The sequence below is a fragment of the Martes martes genome (assembly GCF_963455335.1).
Source record: "Martes martes genome assembly, chromosome: 12".
In the NCBI taxonomy this organism is placed as follows: domain Eukaryota; kingdom Metazoa; phylum Chordata; class Mammalia; order Carnivora; family Mustelidae; genus Martes; species Martes martes.
The window spans coordinates 73,610,953-73,629,183 of NC_137900.1; the positions used below are offsets into that span (position 1 = coordinate 73,610,953).

The 18,231-nt window shown below is 44.0% G+C and overlaps 1 protein-coding gene across 3 annotated transcripts in view; it reads left to right on the forward strand.

Annotated features, from left to right (window-relative positions):
- The window catches only part of PALM2AKAP2 (PALM2 and AKAP2 fusion), a gene marked incomplete at its 3' end in the record, with an annotated part of 333,400 nt that overhangs the window by 304,597 nt on the left and 10,572 nt on the right, over positions 1–18,231 (forward strand). For 2 of the 3 annotated variants that reach the window (XM_080819613.1, XM_080819614.1), the window contains one exon: positions 16,913–17,091. The exons of the other annotated variant lie outside the window; for it this stretch is intronic. In XM_080819613.1, the coding sequence (XP_080675739.1) occupies positions 16,913–17,091 (179 nt within the window). The remainder of the gene's footprint in view (positions 1–16,912; positions 17,092–18,231) is intronic. 3 annotated transcript variants of the gene reach the window in all.

Below are 18,231 nucleotides of genomic sequence, written 5' to 3' on the forward strand. Positions count from 1 at the left end.
TTCTTGGCCTGTCTTCACCACATTTGGAGAAATGGAGTTACCCTATATAAAGGTCTTTCATTCCTTCCCATTGCCTGGGCTGTCCCTTTCTTGAATGCTTTGTATAAATGGTTGACGTTATTTAATTATGGTGGTATTTCATGTTGCCGCCATTATGGATTAACAGTGTGACCAGTTGTTTTTATTTCCCATTTGGATATGATGGCAGTCAGAGCACCACACATCCTACTGCGGGAGAACGCTGCTTGAAGTGTGGTCTGGGCTAGTCCATAAACTGCTTGTTACCAGTCCACACTGAGAATCAGTCCAGACAGGGAGAGTGAGCATTTGACCATTCTTGTTGCAATCTGATATTGTCCTCAAATCCAAGTGTGGAATTCTGTGTTTTTTAAGAGTATTGATTCATGACAGACTGAGGGGGAAACTTTTCACTGGAGACCGTCTGAAAAGCATTACTGTAACATATACTTGCTGGCATTTGACTTGGTTTATCCAGATCGTAGTCCTGTCTTGACACGTGGCTTCCATCAAATCTACAGTGACTCAAGGTAACTCTTTCGGTTATTAATTTTTAGATTTGAAATAATCTCAACCTAAAGAAAAGTTTCCAAGTATAGTACAAATATGTTTTATTCTGAACCATTCGAGAGTAAATTGCCAACACTGATGCTCCATCACGCCCAGTTTTGTAGAATGTCCCTCATTTTGGGTTTGTCTATGCTTTCACATGGGTACCTTCAGGTAATGCATATCTGGTAGGAATACCACTAGAATGATGCTATATTCTTCTCACTATATCCAATCAGGTGTCCCTTACAGGGACAGATACTGACTTTTTTCACATGATACTAGTTTTGATCACTTGTTTGCGGGAGTGTCTGACAGCCTTCTGCAGTAAAATTACTATGTCCTTTGTAATTAATAAATATTCTGTGGGGAGTTACTTTGGTACTGTGTAATCTTTATCCTACTCCTTATCAGACTTTATTCATTTATCTATTTATGTCAATGTGGTCATGTGGATTCCTATTATATTCTGTGGGTTAGAATCCATTTCTGTGATTTTTATTCTTAATTTGTTTAGATATAGCTTATGGGAGCCCTTTCAAGCTAACTTCAGCATCATTTTGACACGTCCTCATTATTCTCTGGGCGTGTCCTTGCTTTCTGATGCCACAGATGTTCCAGTCTCATCTTATACTTTCCTAACCCTGAAATCAGCCATTTCTTCAAACAGCACTAATTTCTTTTTAATGGAGAATGGAATTTAGAAACCAAAATCTGGGAGCTTGGGGTGCTCATTGTGATTGGATCATCACTGCTCCCAGGCACTCCCAACAGGCAGAATTAGAAAATATACACAGATTCCATCTGTCTGTCTGTCTGTCCACCTACCTGCCTACCTACTTATTTTGAAAACCATGAGCTCACCTTGATACCTTTAATTCTAATTTAATACCACGGCATTCATATTCTCCATATTTGTAACCTCCTTTTGACAACAAAATACCTGGTTCTTGCTACCCTCAGTATACTTATTATTTCATCAATCCCTTCCTCACCTTATGTAACCAGTCTCCTATTTTCCTTACCCACCTTAGGCTCCAATACCATATGCCCAGTACCAATACCCACCCACCCTGCTGTAAACTCCAGCACACCATTCTGGGTCACTGTGACTCCTCCCACCCCCACTGCAGACACCACCTTGTTGAGCCCTCCCCAGTGGCTTTTGGACTAAATTGTTCATGAAAAAAAGAAAGGGAATAGAAATAGGAAAAGCATGGTGACTTTCTTGATACAATTTTTAATTCCTGTAGGTCACAGGGCAATGGCCAGCTGAGTGAGGCAAAGAAAACTTTCAAGGGCATGTGTGTGTGTGTGTGTGTGTGTGTGTGTGTGTGTGTGTGCATGCGTGCTTAATAGAGACTGGTTGGCTTTCCCCAAAGGTCCTTAATTGTCAAGTTCAATTTAAATTTTTGTGGGCTAACCTGGCACAGAGGTGCTAGTGGGCATTCTATATAGTATCCTAGAAAAAGTTTTCATACCACTTGAATTCAGCCCAGTCTGAGGAGCCTACTTCACAAGTTAATGATGCCGAAGGGCCACGTAAGAACTCAAAGTCTAGTGAAGGAATGTTCTTCAAGCAGCTCAGCAATTTCTGCTCGCATGGAAGGTAGATGCTCACATGGCTCTCCTATCATTTATAGCTGGCTTTACCTGCCTAAGCCTCCCTTTATATTATTTCATAATAAAACCTTCCTTAAAAACATGTGCTCAGTGGGTATTTTCAGTTTTCTTTACCTCTTAATTGAATCCCCCACTGTATTGCTCCCCTCCTTTATTTCTAGTATGTGAAAAAAAAAAAAAATATTTCAACACTTTCCTCTGTTCCCTGACCTGTTGTGGTCTCTTGGGCTTCCCCACCAGGCTTAAAATAAGATAGGGTTCTGTGTTTGCCCTCAGCAGCCCAGGACTGATTTTCCCAGCACATCCCTCTATGCTCGTGTTAATATCCTCCCCCATCTCTCCTCCCGGAGGATTGATTCTACATGATGATTCATCCAGGCAAGTCTGTGTACTGCAATGGTCTAACTGTTACACTGATCATAGTCATGATAATGGCACGTGTGCACCTCATTCCTTCATGTTTATCTCTAAGTAGGTGGCAGGCGTTGCCAGAATTACAACATAGATTGAAAAAAAAAAAAACTGAATACAAAATGTAATTTTCTTTCTATCCATGCCTGGAAATGTTTAGAGTAGTGCTTGGCTAGCCAGCCTCCCAAGTTTGTGATCAGGGAGGAGGCTGACACATCATTGTGAGCAGCCAAACTAGACGATTCATAGCCAGGGTTGGAACCGCTGGCTCCAACTTTGGTTTCATGAGTGGAGATGATGCTACATTCCTACTGCGTTACTCTGCATCTGCCATCAGAAGAGGTGATTCAGCTGGTTTGTTGCATGACTCAGCTTGACAATTCAATATTAGGTGATGAAAAATACAATTTTTAACTTTCCTCCAGTGGAGATCATGCTGGAAACAAGCTGGAATCCTAAAACCTAAGGGAAGTAGAATCCACTGAGAGCCAGGATGTCATCGGGAAAAGCAAATCTGCTGATTCCCCCCAACCATTCCCCAGGTGTTGAAAAGATAACTTGTTTTTGATCTTAGTTTCCTTGCCTTTCAGAGGTGGAGAAGGTATATTTTTTGGTAAGATTTTATTTATTTATTTGACACACAGAGAGAAAGCACAAGTAGGCAGAGGAGGCAGGTGGTGGGGGAGGGAGAAGCAGGCTATCTGCTGAGCAAAGAGCCCGATGTGGGGCTTGATCCTAGGACTCTGAGATCATGACCTGAGCCGAAGGCAGAGGCCCAACCCACTGAGCCACCCAGGAGCCCCAAGAAGATATTTCTTAAAAAGATATTGTCATTCTCAAAGGCAAGTGAGTAGGAAAATTATTTTGGAAATTTTATCTTGTTGGCTCTTACGTGATTTTAAAGGAAGACATTTCACTTAAATAGGGTCTATGTGACTTTTGCTCATACAGAGGTGAGCAAGGCAGATGCAGTTCCTGCCCTCAGGGAACTTACAGTTCAATGAGAGAAACAACATCAGACAAAGATGGCAGTTTCATGGTAGAGAAGCATGAAAAAACCTAGAGGAGCCCAGATCAAGGGAGATCACCTCACTGAGGGTATAAGAGAAGTCTTCCTTTCTTAGGAAGCTACTATCCAAGCTTTGAACTGAAGGAGTAGAAAGAAGTTGGGTTTAGGGGTGGAGGGCAGTTGTTCCAGTAAAAAGGAAGAGCACCTAAGGAGGCCCAAAAGGAAGAGAGAGCTTGTATGCTTGAGGTACTTAAGTAAGGTTAGGATGGGCTAAAGGAAAAGATTTAAAACAAAATGAAAGAAAGTTGGTTTGGAGCCAGACAGTGAAGAGCTGCTTTAATGAGTCCATTCCACCAGCTTTTATTAAGCTCTTCCTGTGTACAAGAACTTCTGAAGGCCTGTTGCCATCTTGACAAAGGCTGTGTGTCGTGCGAGAGGCCATATTCCCAAAAGTGAACACATGTGTGCCTTCTGTTGACAGTACTCAAAAGTAGAGAAGAAAGGAGGCATTCCAGCAGTTGCCTTAGCCTAACTTGAAGGAGCAGCCTACAGCACTGCTGCAGATACCCCTGACGATCAAGTTTGGGAGGAAAACCCAAACTTTTTGTTGAAGTTACGATTTGGATCTTTTCAAATGTCTTTCAGATTGAGGCTGTCAACAGACGGTTCTCACTTTAGCGCCTGTTGTCTATTAATAGATATCCTGGTTTCACTTCCAAGTTCTAGGCATGACAGAGAAACCCAGCTAGTTAGGTGATGATGACTTTAGTTTTTAAAAATAGTTTCCGTTTTTGTGCCAGATGTTGAATTGTTCTACCACATCAGATAATTTGCTCAGTGGGACGGTATGGGGAGTGGGAAAGCAGAAGGTGCGGATGTTGAGTTCCATAACTTGGAGTGTCTATTCATGTCTTTTAATATGTGGAAAGTTATGATAGTTATGCATATTATAAAGATAAAATTTCCAAGGAGTTTCAACTTCCACTGTCAGTTTGAATTAAGATTGCGCATGTGGTGACCTTTACATTATTATAAAGATTAGTGATTGGGTCTTTTTTCTTTCCCCTTCATTATCTTCAAATATTTCAAAGTCCTGGACAGAAAAAAAAAAATTTATGTCAGCACAATATTCATGAAGGAGAGCTTGATGGCTTTTTCCATGCAAAATTAGAATGGATGAGGCCAAGTCTCACTTCAGATGCACTCCTTGCTCCAGAGTAGGAAGACCTTGTATTAGCAACTGGTGGAAACATTCTGTCACAGACCCAAGTGAGAGAGGGCTCTCCTTCCGGGGTATCTGCTGCCTCCCTTTCCTGCAGGCAGCCACAGATTGTACAAGCTACAGGGGTCCAGCTGCCCTTGTGAAAGTACTAAAGCTTAATGTGGAACATCTTGCAGAGCATTATGCCTACGACTACCATATTTCCTGAACATTCTCTGGTGACACAAGCCTAATCATGGTACTGTGGGTTACCAAGACCTTAAAGAGTGTACTATATAGTTATTTCACACACATTTTTCTCAGTTTTTTTCATTTGCTCATTTAATCCGCCCATCAGTCTTCTAAGATGTCCTAACGAATTATCCATGTCCTTGAGGCCAGATATATTCAGTTTTCCTGATTTCAGAAAAGCCATGAAGTGTATAAACTCTTATTTAGAAAAGCAATATAAGGCCTATCCTGTTACTTAACCCACCCAGGATGGGGTCTGGAAGCAACCCCCTAACAACAAATTAGATTTCTACTATAAAACTTAGGAAGACTTAGTTACATTAAGTGGGATAAATAAAGCCTAAGAAGAGCCTCATGCCAGGTCTTGTCAGGTTTTGTTGCTAAATAGGGTATGTCTTTGTTTTCAGAGCTTTGTTTGGATTTTGAAGCCACACATAAGAGATCATGGACCTATAATATTATTCCCTTTTCAAGGAATTAATACCAGAGTCCAGAGAGATTAAGTTACCTGCCTGAGGTCACTTAGCCAGGAAGTGACAGAGCCACTTTCAAACTCAGGCTCATTTGATTCCCAAGTCCGTATTCTTTCTATACCCTTTCTTGTCCTCTGCAAAACCTGCCTCTCTGCCCTAGAGATCTACAAGCTGTCTAGTAGTAACAGCTCCCCTCTCCAGCCAACAGTGATTGAGCTCAGTCTCCTCCCACCCTCTCCCAGTCTCAGGCCTGACCCCTGCATTGTCTTGGGTCCCTCCTGCCCCCTGCTTTTTGGAACCACTATAGCTCTGAAATCCTTTGCTCACTGTGGTTTGGGTGAATGAGTTTGCTCCCAGAGGCCATGAGACAGTGCTGCCCTAGTGACCCCCAGTGGTTCCAGACCTTAATTCCAGTGCTCCAAATTACAATAGGCAAAATTGCTGGTGCTGCCCAAAGATCTGAGCCGATGGCTGAGGGGACGAGCGTAGTCTGTGTCAGCTGCCTAGCCTGATGGCTCCCATGAGTTCTTTCTGAATGTTCATTCCCCAGAAAGAAACACAGTCACTCATTCTAGGAGCAGGCCCATTCCCTGAAGCCGTCGGAAGAATTGGGTACTCAAACAAGGAATCCATTTCTTAGTTTGAGGACGAGCAGGAGTAAGTGTTCATTCCATTAACTGAACATGTTTGGTAGAGTGGGACCAAAGGCAACTGTGTTCACTGGTGGTCATTGAGCACCATGACTGCTTTCTGGTGTTCCCGTTTGCTCAAGGTTGATCCTTCTGCCTTGGACCAGAAGCTCCCTGTGTTTTAGTTCATCTGAACCCAGCAAATACGTTCATTTTTTAAAAATATTTTTATTGTTTAGTTAGTTAGAGTGCCCTGGTGGGGGGAGGGGCGGAGGGAGAATCTCAAGCAGACTCCATGCTAAGCACAGAGCCCGACATGGGGCTGATCTCTTGACCCTGAGGTCATGATCTGAGCTGAAATCAAGAGTCAGACGTTTCACCAACTGAGCCAAGCCAAGTGCCCCAGATACGTTCATTTTTAAAAATGTATGCCATTTGGGAAGGAATGGTCAAGAAAAGGTTAGATTGAAGGAATGTTTGGCAAGGGGTGAGTGTGTGTGATGATGGGAGGGCTTTTCAAATGATAGAATTCAGAGTTCTTTTTTGGACATTCTCCTCCAAGGTTTGAAAAGAACAGCTGCCATGGTTAAACGTGTCAGCCTCCCTCCGGAGAAGATAGGGACCTCCTGTCTTCCTTCCATGCAACGTCTATGGGGTATAGCTTCTGGCAAGAAGAACTTCGGAAAAGGCACTACATTCCATGGGTTTAGTTCCCTTCTGTAAGCAAGTTCTGCTGTCACTGCTCCTTGTGCTGGTCTTCTGACATATTATTCAGCATGCCCGGGTTGCCTTCCAGTGGGGCTCTAGCCTTTCTAGGGCCACCTCATAGTGTCCTTGCTCCTTACCCTTGACCCCTATGTGTGGCTACTCCATGTTCCAAGTCAGACTGGCTTCCGAAAAATCCGACTCCACCGCCTGCCAAAAAAGATGTCATCTTAAGCTGCGAAAGAAAAGATGAATCAAAGGACCTCATTCTTAAAAGATCCCTGCTCTACCCCCGGTAAGAAATATGAGCTAATCAAAGCCAGGCGTGGGAGCAGGATGTCCCCTGTGATTGCTGGAGTCTGGTCAGGATATGACTACCTCTCTTACTAGCCATCGTGACCTGCTGTGACTTCCCTCAGGAGATTGGCATTTCAGACCTATTTGATCTTTGTGAATAAGCTACTACTTCAGGGGTGGGCTAACTAGGGGCGGTGGTGGGGAGTGTGTAAGACCCGGCCATTCAGGCACCAAGGAGTACATCCTGTATTTCCTGTTGTGATATTTTATTTCTCATGACTTTTCCCTATAAACTTCAAAAGTTTCCCAAAACCTGTCTGAGTCTGACCTCACAGGTATTTCCAGCCTGTTTTTACTTCTCAAATATAAATTCATGCCTTCTATTTAAAAAAAAACTAGTTAAGGGAAATTAGGTGCCTACATGTGACCGTCACGTCTCTGGACTTGTGTCTACAGTTCAAATCCTGACTCCCCTGCTTGCTGACTGTGTGACCGACTTACTTCATCTCTGTAAACTCCCGTTTCCTCACCAGTAAATGGGAACAAGATAGTACCAACCTCATCCATAGGTTAGAACTGTGCCCAGGACACAGAAGTCTCCCCAGAAGAATTAACTGTTTTGTGGTTATTATAGTTATGGTTATGTTTTGAGAAAAGGCCTCGAAAACCTTACAGAATTGTTTTCGAGGTTGCTCTTCTGTAGCTACTGTGAACCTAAAATAAAAGTCAAAACATGCATTATAAAATCTTTTTCTACTCCTAGCTGGTGCATTTCCATGTTCACTTCATTACAATGAAAGTCTCACAGAATCTGAGTTCAGGAATTAGTTTTCCACAGTCAGCTGAGATTTCAAAAAACAAAGTGTGTTAGAGGACAATCAAATTGCAAGTCCATAAAAATGTTTCCTTTTTTCTTTCCCTCTTTTTTTGGGGGGGGGGGTTGGTAATCATCACACAGTCGGACCCGCCATGTTGGTGGAAATGCGTTTAACGAAAAGGTCTTGATGGGAGAATTGGTACTTGCTGTGATTTTCATTCTTCCTATTTTAACTAAATTTTTTGCTTTTTTTGGTCGTATACTCTGCTTCCCCTAGAGAAGCAGAGCTCTTTCCTTCTAGAGGTTTCACCTTCTAGTCCTGTTCATAGGGGATGACCCAATATCATCCAACAACTCATCCAACACCCCGACCTTTAAGGAATAATACTTGTTAATTTCTCAGACTTGTTTCACCAGGCAGGGTTGTATTTCTCATCCAAGCTAGGCTGACCACGTGAAGATTCATGTCATTGCATTTTCCCACCCCTGTGGTCTTCAGAAAAAGAGATGAAAGGACCAGGGACCAGCCCTTGGTGTATGGGTCACAGCTGGACCCCACCAGCACCTAGGCCCTGGATCTGACAGGCAGGATATTACATTTTACTGGGAGGAAGTGAAATTGAAAATACAAGTCTGAGCTCATTTCTTTCTGGGGACTTGTGAGTCGACTGTCTTAGATGTTTCAATCTTATCCCCATGCTGTGTGAAGAAAGGAGGTCATTGAAGGAGGCCTGGCCAAGGCATGGCATCTGGTGGGTGTCTTTGTTCAGTTTGGTTTGGTTTTTAAGTAAGAGTGGGTGATGGCTCTTTCTTTTCTTTTGAGAAATGTAGAAACAAAGGGTCTTTGATTTAAGAACTCCAACACCATAGACATGGAATATAATAATCCCGCAAATCATAGTGTTTGGCCAAAATAATTTTCTAAACTTTTAAAACCCATATTCTTGGCCTGTTAGAAGTTAGCCTTGTCCCTACAGAAGGAGGGTCTGGGCTGTCAGCAGTGGTGACAGCTATGTGTTCTGAGGACATGCAGCCCTTGTTCCGGTTCCTGGTTCCTCTGTCTGCCGCCCCCTCCCCCTGGGCCAGCACAGCCCGTCACAGATGCCCAAGGGAAATCCTTCTTGCCTGGAAAATCCAGAAGCTCAGCCAAGGCATGGCTTTCTCTCTCTCCACCAGAAACTGGCTTAATGATTTATAATAATAGTTATCTGTAATAATAGTTTCTTTATAAAACAGAAATGGGAAATTTTCACAAATTCGTGTTTTTTAGTTTTCCACTCATGATGGGACACAGCATTTACTAATTTGGAGTGAGATGTAGCCGCCCCCTCTGCCCTGTAGTCCACCTCGCAGACCTACAGCCTGTGAGGGTCACTGTCGCAGATGTGAGGGGTGCTGATCTGAGGCCCTGGGGAAGCATCAGCTCATCAATGAGATGCAAAGGCGCGTGGATTGCCTCGTGCATGAAGTTAAAGGAGTTAAGTAGTTAAGTAGTTTAAGTAGTTAAAGCAGGCAGCTTTATCTACTTTACTCAGCATGGCTAACAATATTTAAAGGATTTTTTTTTTGGCTTTCTTTTATATTTTTAAATTAATTCATGCTTACCATAGACAAAACCTGGCTCATAATCCAACCTAGTTAGGATTTCTGCCTAGTTTTCTGCACGCACATACGTACATGGAAGATAATATTGGGTTTATATTTTTATGAATTTCCTATCGCTGCTGAGACAAATCACCACAAATGCAGGGGCTTTAAACAACACAAATTTATTATCTTACGGTTCTGAGGTCAGAAGTTGACAGTGTATCAGCTGTGGATTGAATTGCGCCCCCGCCCCGCCAAATTCATAGGTTGAGCCCTAACCCGCAATGGAGATGAGCTCTTTGTGAGAGGTAATTCATGTTGGGTGAAGTCAGGAGGGTGCGGCCCTCATGATGGAATTAGTGCCCTCCTAGGAAGACACCAGAGAGCCAGCTCTCTCTCTGTCTGGGCCACGGGAGGACCCTGTGAGATGCGGCCATCTGCAGAATAGGAGAACAGTTCTCACCCGAACCCGACCATCCTGATTTTAGACGTCCAGCCTCTAGAACTGTGAAAAAATAAATTGCCATTGGGTAAGCCACGCCGTTCATGGTACTTTGTTATGGCTCCTCAAGCAGACTGAGACAGCGTTTGTCGGGGCTAAAACCAGTGTGTTGAAAGGGCTGTGCTCCTTCCAGGGACTCTTCCGGGCTCCTTTCCTTTTCCCTTTTCCACTTCGAGAGGCTGCCTGCGTTTCTTGGCTCAGATCCCTTTCCACCACTTTCACGACCAGCAGCCTAGTGCCTTCAAGTCTCTCTTTCTCTCTCTGACCCTCCTACTTCCCTCTTAGTAGGACCCGTGTATTTACATCAAGCCCAACCGGGTGATACAGGATCGTCTGCCCTCCCCAGAGCTCTTAGCTTCATCACACCTGCAAAGTCCTTTTGCCATGAAGGCAACATCTTGGCAGGTCTTCGGGATTAGGATGTGGCCTCCTCGTGGAGGCTATCATTTTGCTGCCACAGGACTGTTCGTCTTACACAGAGAACGGCTTTACCAGATGTCACACATGCGCTTTTGCTTCCTTTCACACAGCTAGTAAGTGGCGAACCGGGATTTGAACCCTGGCAGTTGTCTCCAGACCTTGTACTCTTAAAGCCCTGATATAGATCTGCTTTTGCAATGTTTTTTTTTTTTTCTTTAAGTATTTTGAGTGTTTTCCCATGACCTTAACTAGTCCTCTAAATTTGAGAGACTAAAACATGATTTGTGATAACTAAATACTACCTCATTATCTGAGTAAGTCAAAACTAATTTAACCAGTCTCCTACGTTCAGATGTCTTGTTGTTTCCACATGTATCGTTATATACGATGGTAAAAATGCTTGTACATAAGCTTCGTGCCTCTACTTAATTATTAGCTGAACTTGTGTGAGCCAGTTAAGGTAACTGGCATACACCAGAGAACAGTATTTCACAAACTGTTTTCCTTGAGATATTAATAGGGATTTTATGAAATGAGGTTCCCTCGTTAAATTGATTTGAGAAATACTACACACCCATCCTTGAATTAGTGATTCACGATCACAGCTGCGCTAAAACCTTGGCGAAGTCCTCCGGTAAAGAAATCCATCTCATTTTATTTTTAAAGCTTTCTTTAACCAAGTGTTTACCAATGACTGTTAGCAGCTGGTACGACTTTGCAAAGTTAAGCCAACAGGACACAATTTTAGAAAGACCTCTGGAGGGGCGCCTGGGTGGCTCAGTGGGTTAAAGCCTCTGCCTTCGGCTCAGGTCATGATCCCAGGGTCCTGGGATCGAGCCCCGCATCGGGCTCTCCGCTCCGCGGGGAGCCTGCTTCCTCCTCTCTCTCTCTGCCTGCCTCTCTGCCTACTTGTGATCTCTCTCTCTCTCTCTCTCTGTCAAATAAAATAAAATCTTTAAAAAAAAAAAAAAAAAAAAAAAAGAAAGACCTCTGGAATCATGCCACCTAAGTGAAGTTGCTTACCTTCAACATCTTTAAGAGCTTATTAAGTCTAAAATTACTCTAGATGAGTATTAACCCAAAGAATATAAAAACCTAATTCAAAAAGATATATGCAGCATTTTTTACAGCATTTTTTTTTAGATTTTATTTATTTATTTGACAGAGAAATCACAAGTAGGCAGAGAGGCAGGCAGGGGAGAGGGAGAAGCAGGCTCCCTGCTGAGCAGAGAGCCCAGCGCAGGGCTCGATCCCAGGACCCTGAGATCATGACCTGAGCCAAAGGCAGAGGCTTAACCCACGAGCCACCCAGGCACCCCCAGCATTTTTTACAGTATGTTTATTGCAGCATTATTTACAATAGCTAAACTATGGAAGTAACCCAAGTGTCCACTGATAGATGAATAAAGAAGACATTGTAAATAAAAATATATATATAAAACAGTTACATATGCACATCTACAGTGGAATATTACTCAGCCATCAAAAAATTGAAATATTGACATTTGCAACAACATGGATGGATCTGGAAGATACAATGCTAAGTGAAATAAGTCAGGCAGAGGAAGACAAATGCTGTGTGAGTTCACTCCTATGTGGAATTTAAGGAACAAAACAAAGGAACAAAGAAAATAAGAAACAAAAAAACAGACTCTTAACCTATATAGAGAACAAACCGATGGTCACCAGAGGGGAGGTTGCGGGGGGAATGGGCTTGAAACAGGTGATGGGGATTAAGAGTATATTTATGATGAGCGCACTGAGTAACGTATAGAATTGTTGAATTGCAATATTGTACACCTGAAAAGAATATAGTAACACCATGTGCACACTAAATTGGAATTTTAAAAAATAAATAATAACTAATAAGTGAATAAAGTTACTCTAGATGGACTAGTTTGAACAAAATCATGTTTATGAAGGGGAGTTGAAAATGTCTCCTACCCTCCACCGAGAATTCCTGCTTAGTTTTATTCTGTTGGTTCCTTATGTCAGATGCCGTAGAACTCACGTTGCACCTGCTCGCTGCTCTGTAAATGTCAGGGACCAGCCTTTGGCCAAGACCAACACAGGTGTGCCCCAACATCTGCATGATGCTTTCTGTTCATGCTGTTTCACAGCGACAGTGATGGGTGTCCTTCAAGAGAGCTAGTTTGTAGAGTATGCAGTCCAGATGAGGAGCTAGACAGCAGAATGTCTGCCATTGAAAACAGAGGCCCCTTTCAGCTACCATCAACTAGTCAGTCATTCACTAAGTGAATAAACACACGAGAGCAAGTGGGGATAGAACATGTTGGCACTGGGAGGTGCCGTGTGCAATATGCACCGGTGAGCACCAAAGTTAACCATCACTGTTCCGGAATTGTAATGGGGTGCGTCTTCTGGGCCAAGGAATTTCCAGGGGCCTTGCAGGGCCATGCGCAAAGGTGAGACAGACTTCCTAGGTCTGTGGCACAGACCATTCTGCATCACATCCATGTGATGATCCCCAAGACCCCACCAATGGTGGTGTGTGCAGTGTCCACTGCTGGGGGGAGAGAATTAGAAACTTCTTCACCATCCTCGTCAAGAGGACTGTTGGCTACAATCTTGGGCCCTCCGAGGAAGAGGTTGGGTATGGAGCAGATGCCCCTCCAGCTGTTTGACCGTCTGTGTGATTGCTGAGACCGCACAGTGCTGTAGTTTGAACTGTACTGGGTCAGTGGGGGAAGGAGGGTAGGATGGTTGGAGATCACAGGGCCTAGCAGAGAAACCCAGCCAAGACTTCCCCTGATCCCAGTCAGACTGATGGCCAGAAGTCAGGGGATGGGATGGGTTGTGGTGTCTCCTTTCTCTGGGGAACCCGTGACAGCTTCCCTTGAGGCTCTGACATTGGGTTGGTTAATCAGAAACCTGTTCTCTCAAAGACCTCTGAACCTCTTCTTTGGAAGTGGTTGTTCCGGACCTGGCAGCCATCTTTCTTACCTGTTACTTCTGTGACCTCTAGTGGCCGGAACCGGTAAAACTTGCTCCAGGGATGGGTGGTTCTGCTGGAATATTAAGAATAAGCAGGAAAATGCCTTTTAATGTCCAATACTTGACTATTTCTCTATATTAACCTTTCGCCCTTTTTATGATTCTCTTTCAGCATACATTCCATCATCTAATTTTGCCGTAATCAACACAATTTGCGTTCCAGACCAGACCCAACTCTGATCGTTATTCTAGCTGACATTAACTTGGGCTGGCATTAGCCTCTGAGTCTCTGTGGTCTAAACCATTCACAGATGTCATGGCATTGACCCTGACTACATCCCAGGGTTGTTGTAAGAATCAAATGACATGAAGCTTATAAATAAAATGCCACATAAATGTGCTTGGTATTCCTACAAAGCCATTGAATCTGTGATTCTGTAGACCAAGATGGATTTGTTTCATGGCTTTGGTGAAAACATTTAAACTCTCCTCAGATTCTTTACTGGGAATTTTATCCCAATTCACAAGCACTTAACAGGTGGCTCTGCATATATGTCATAATGTACTTAGTGTACTTAGTGGTTCATTCAACAAACATGAGCGCCTGCTTTGTGCCAAATACCAGTGGGTGCCGGGATCCAGCAATGACCTTGACAGACAAGGTACTGCTCTAAGGGAGTTTACATTCAGATGAGTTAAGGGATTCATAATGGTTGAAATCATCCCTATCCTGGGTTGACATTATAGCTTAACTAAGAAGAGATGTTTAACAACCATGTATGATACAAGTCAGTATATGATGGGGCTTTCACGGAAGTATAAACAAAGTGCCATGATCCAGGGGTCCTACTGTGGTATGTGTGAAAGGGTGAATTTAGAGCAGTGAATATGGACTCTGCTTTCTAGAAGGTTAATACTGGAGAGGTGACTGCTGGGAAATTATTTGGACACCCATGAAATCAGTTGGAAAATGATTGACCTGGTAATTTGGTGTCTATTTCTAGTTCTAGAAGAATTGCAAAAATCTTATGCAGTATATGCCCTTGAAATTGCTCATTCTCATTCGGTAGACATATTGTTCTTTGAGATTACAAATAGATAGTCACTAGATCGTTGGAATCTCACTGTTTTAAATACTAACTTTATAAATATTAACTTAGTCCTTATATCAACTATGTGAGGTAGGTACTTCTAACCTCATACCCATTTTATAGATGAGGACACTGAGATAGAGAAACAGGAAGTTGCCCAAGATTTGGCTGCTAAGTATTGGATTCAAACCCAAGTGGCTAGCTCCAGAGCTGCACGCCCACCACTATGCTGTATAATTTCTTAAGGCTTCACTTAAAAAGTCAATGGGAATTCTTAGAGACACATACTAAGCATTTAGGGGTAATACTACCTAAGGTCTAGGGTTGTTTTAAAATATTTCTGTATGAAAAGAGGAAGGAAGATAGATGGAAAAGGCATGGTAAAATGTTGCTAACAGTTTAATCTAGTTGATGGGTCTGTAGGTATTATGATAGCGTTCCCCGTTTCTGTAATAAAAAATAGAATCCATTGCTACTGAATTTGAGGACTTCGAAATATTTATTGCCTTACCATCAATATCAAAAGACTTTTTATTAGTGACCTGGGTAATTTAGGTCAAGGCAATGAGTTTCACTAAGTTACGATGGAATGGTGGGTCTGCAGATAGAGTGCTCTGTGTATTAAAATCCACCTTACACCTAATTTGCCAAATATCATGGCCATATGTCTTTTTTTTAATCAATAAAGATTGACCCTCTTGCCAGAAATTTGACAGAATAGCAAAATGTTTGAGTTACAAGGGACCTCAAAGAAGTTTCTTCCCAAATTCTCTTTTTTTAAAAAAAGATTTTATTTATTTATTTGACAGAGAAGGAGAGTACAAGCAGGGAGAGGGGCAGAGGGAGAGGGAGTGGCAGGCTCCCTGCTGAGCAGGGAGCCCAATGTGGGACTTGATCCCAGGACCTTGGAATCATGACCTGAGCCAAAGGTAGTCGCTTAACCAACTGAGCCATCCAGGTGCTCCCAAATTCTCTTTTTATAACTAGGAAAGTTGAAGCTTGGAGATCCTAAGTGATTGGCCCAAGATAAGAGGGGGAACAAGAAATGGTTGTCTACGGTCAACACAGTGCTAGTGAATGAAAGTGCAAGAATTAAAACCTGGGTTTTCTGAACTCTAGGGGGTAGGGAGGTTGTCCAACTCCCATCAAAAGGAGCTATGCCCGGAAAAGGGCTGTAGCAGCCCACATGGAGACATGGTCCCCAGGCTTCACTTGTGACTGTGGCTACAGCAGTTGCCAAGTTAGAAGTCTAGGGAGGAAAAGGAAAAAGCATGAGCCACCTTCTGCTTGGGAATGAAAGGGGTCAAAAAGATCCGTCTCCTCCCCTGGTGGTTTCCAAACTTTTAGACTCAAATGGCCCTAGTAATTTGTGAGTTCCTTCCACATTCCTTGTTCACACACCCTATCTGCATCTCCTGTAATGGGCATAGTTGGAAAAATCATGGCTGTTGCACCTGAAGATGCCTCTCAGAGGTGCATTTGGGGCTCTGGCAATGAGACTTACCCCGTGATGGGCCAGCAGTCAGGGCCAGGCATTTCCTGAGAGGGAAGGATATAAACAGTCTTAATGAAAATGCCTGGAGTCACCATGGCATCACAGTTGACCTGATGTCCTTATCCTGAGAATTCTCATAGGGCACTTCAGAAGCTTAAAATTTCACCTTTTCCAAGTCTGGTCATGCCTTTCTGCAACACCCAACCTGCCTTTGTTGGTATTCCAACCCTAAGGTCTGAGAGTTGCAAACCGTATGCTCTCAGAGCCCTGGCAGGTAAGGTCAAGAATGAAGCTGGCCAGTGTAAGACTGGGGTGACCTGGGAACAACAAGCCTGGTTCTCATCAGATGTTGTGTAGTCCTGTGCTGTCCATGGAGAAAGGCTGGGCAGGTCTGCTGCCCACTGCACTTGCGACTTCTGATATAAGAACCTGATGAGGAAAGCAAGAGATCTAGAACCATCACCAGCTCTCTGGGACCTCAGCAAGGCATCCCCTTTGCAGAGCCTGTTTTCCTCGACTGTAAAATGTGGGTTTCAAAGGCTTGGCAGCACCGCCACCTCTGACAGTCGAATTCTGTAATCTGTGATAGAGGACATATTCCCAAAACAATCAGAGCCAGTGTCTGTCTGACATAGATTTCCAGAGTGCCTGCAGGCCTCCCTGGTCTGGCTGACTTTCCAGCACTGGTGTCCTTGAGGTCTTTGTCGGATTGGTTTGTGACATCATCTTTAACCTTTAGTCCCTGCAGTACAACGACCCACACTTAACTACCATTCTGGTACTGCTCTCTGTCAGAGGTTGCTTTTTGCCAGTGTTCTTTCTGGAAGCAGTCATGAGCAGACGAGCTTAGAAAGGGTGTTCTCTTCCTGTTGTTTCAGGGAAAATAGAGAAAGTCAAACCTCCTCCATCCCCCTCACCTGAAGGCCCCAGCGCGCAGCCTGACTTAGCTCCTGAAGAGGCTGCCGGATCCCAGCGGCCCAAGAATCTGATGCAGACCCTCATGGAAGACTATGAGACACACAAATCTAAAAGGCGTGAGAGAATGGATGATAGTAGTGTAAGTGTTTCCTCCTTTCCTCTTTCACTTCTCTGAGGGTGAACGTCCGCGTGGCGTGTGGTTATCCCAGTTCAGGCGCGGGTGTGTGTGCCGTGGTCTGGCCAGCGTCCTGGCTCTGAAGCCAGTTCTCAGATGTGTCCGTTTAATGTGCCTAGAGTTGGGTTTGGGTGTTTTGCCTTGTTTCTCAAAAACATGGATCATGGAGGGAGCAGATCCTTTTGCTGCTGAGTGTAGCTGGAACCCACTGGCGAGGCCAGAGCAGGGGATGTCTGGTGTGTAGAAAAAAACCACATAAGGACAGCACAGGAAGAAGGACACAAGCACCCCAAAATCATCTCCGGGTACTGGGGAGCTGATTGCTACCATGGCTGGCCCACCCCATAGACGTTTTATTTCTCTAGAGAACTGTGATGAGGCCGTCCCTCTACTGTCTCCTCGCAGCAATCCCCATAAATGTGTCGCAGAGGCTAAATGTGTTGTGGGCTGTTCCCAAGTGTGTGTGTACAGTTTGGCAGGAAAGAGCCATTGAAAATGACAGTTCGAAACCACAGGGCTACCCTGCTACCCTCGGTTCTCAAGATCTTTTTGCCCGTGACAGTCATATGAGCCATGAAGGAAATCACCTGCTCTGGCGTTTCTTTCTCCAGTCAGAGACATAAGGATTGTTTCGCACAGTCTCCCCAGCCAGGAGCCCGGGGACCAGCCTCGGAGGCCCATGCTGACCTCCTGGGAGGCTGGTTGGCCTCAGTCTCGTACCATTTATCGAAGTGGTCATCCCCCATGCCCATGGAGTGTCACCTGGGTCACAAATAGCTTGGGTCTGTTGAAGACACTGCCCAGTTTACCATGATGGCGCTGGTTTATGCCTGTGGTCCTGGTGTAATTTTTAACAGGCCCCTCCCCCCCCCCCAGTTTGGATGCTAAATTATTGGGTCACCTTCAACTTCAACCTACAGGCTCACAGTAGGAATCCCATGCCTACTTACTGCCTTACTTATCCTGGTTGGCTGAATTCAAGGGTTTCTGCACTCGAAGCTAGATCCTGAATGATGCTTTTAAAATATTTAGGGATAAAGAAAGTGGACATCTCTGTAGCAGCCCGATGACTCGCTTGCGTTCCCCAGGCTCTCCCTTGGGTTT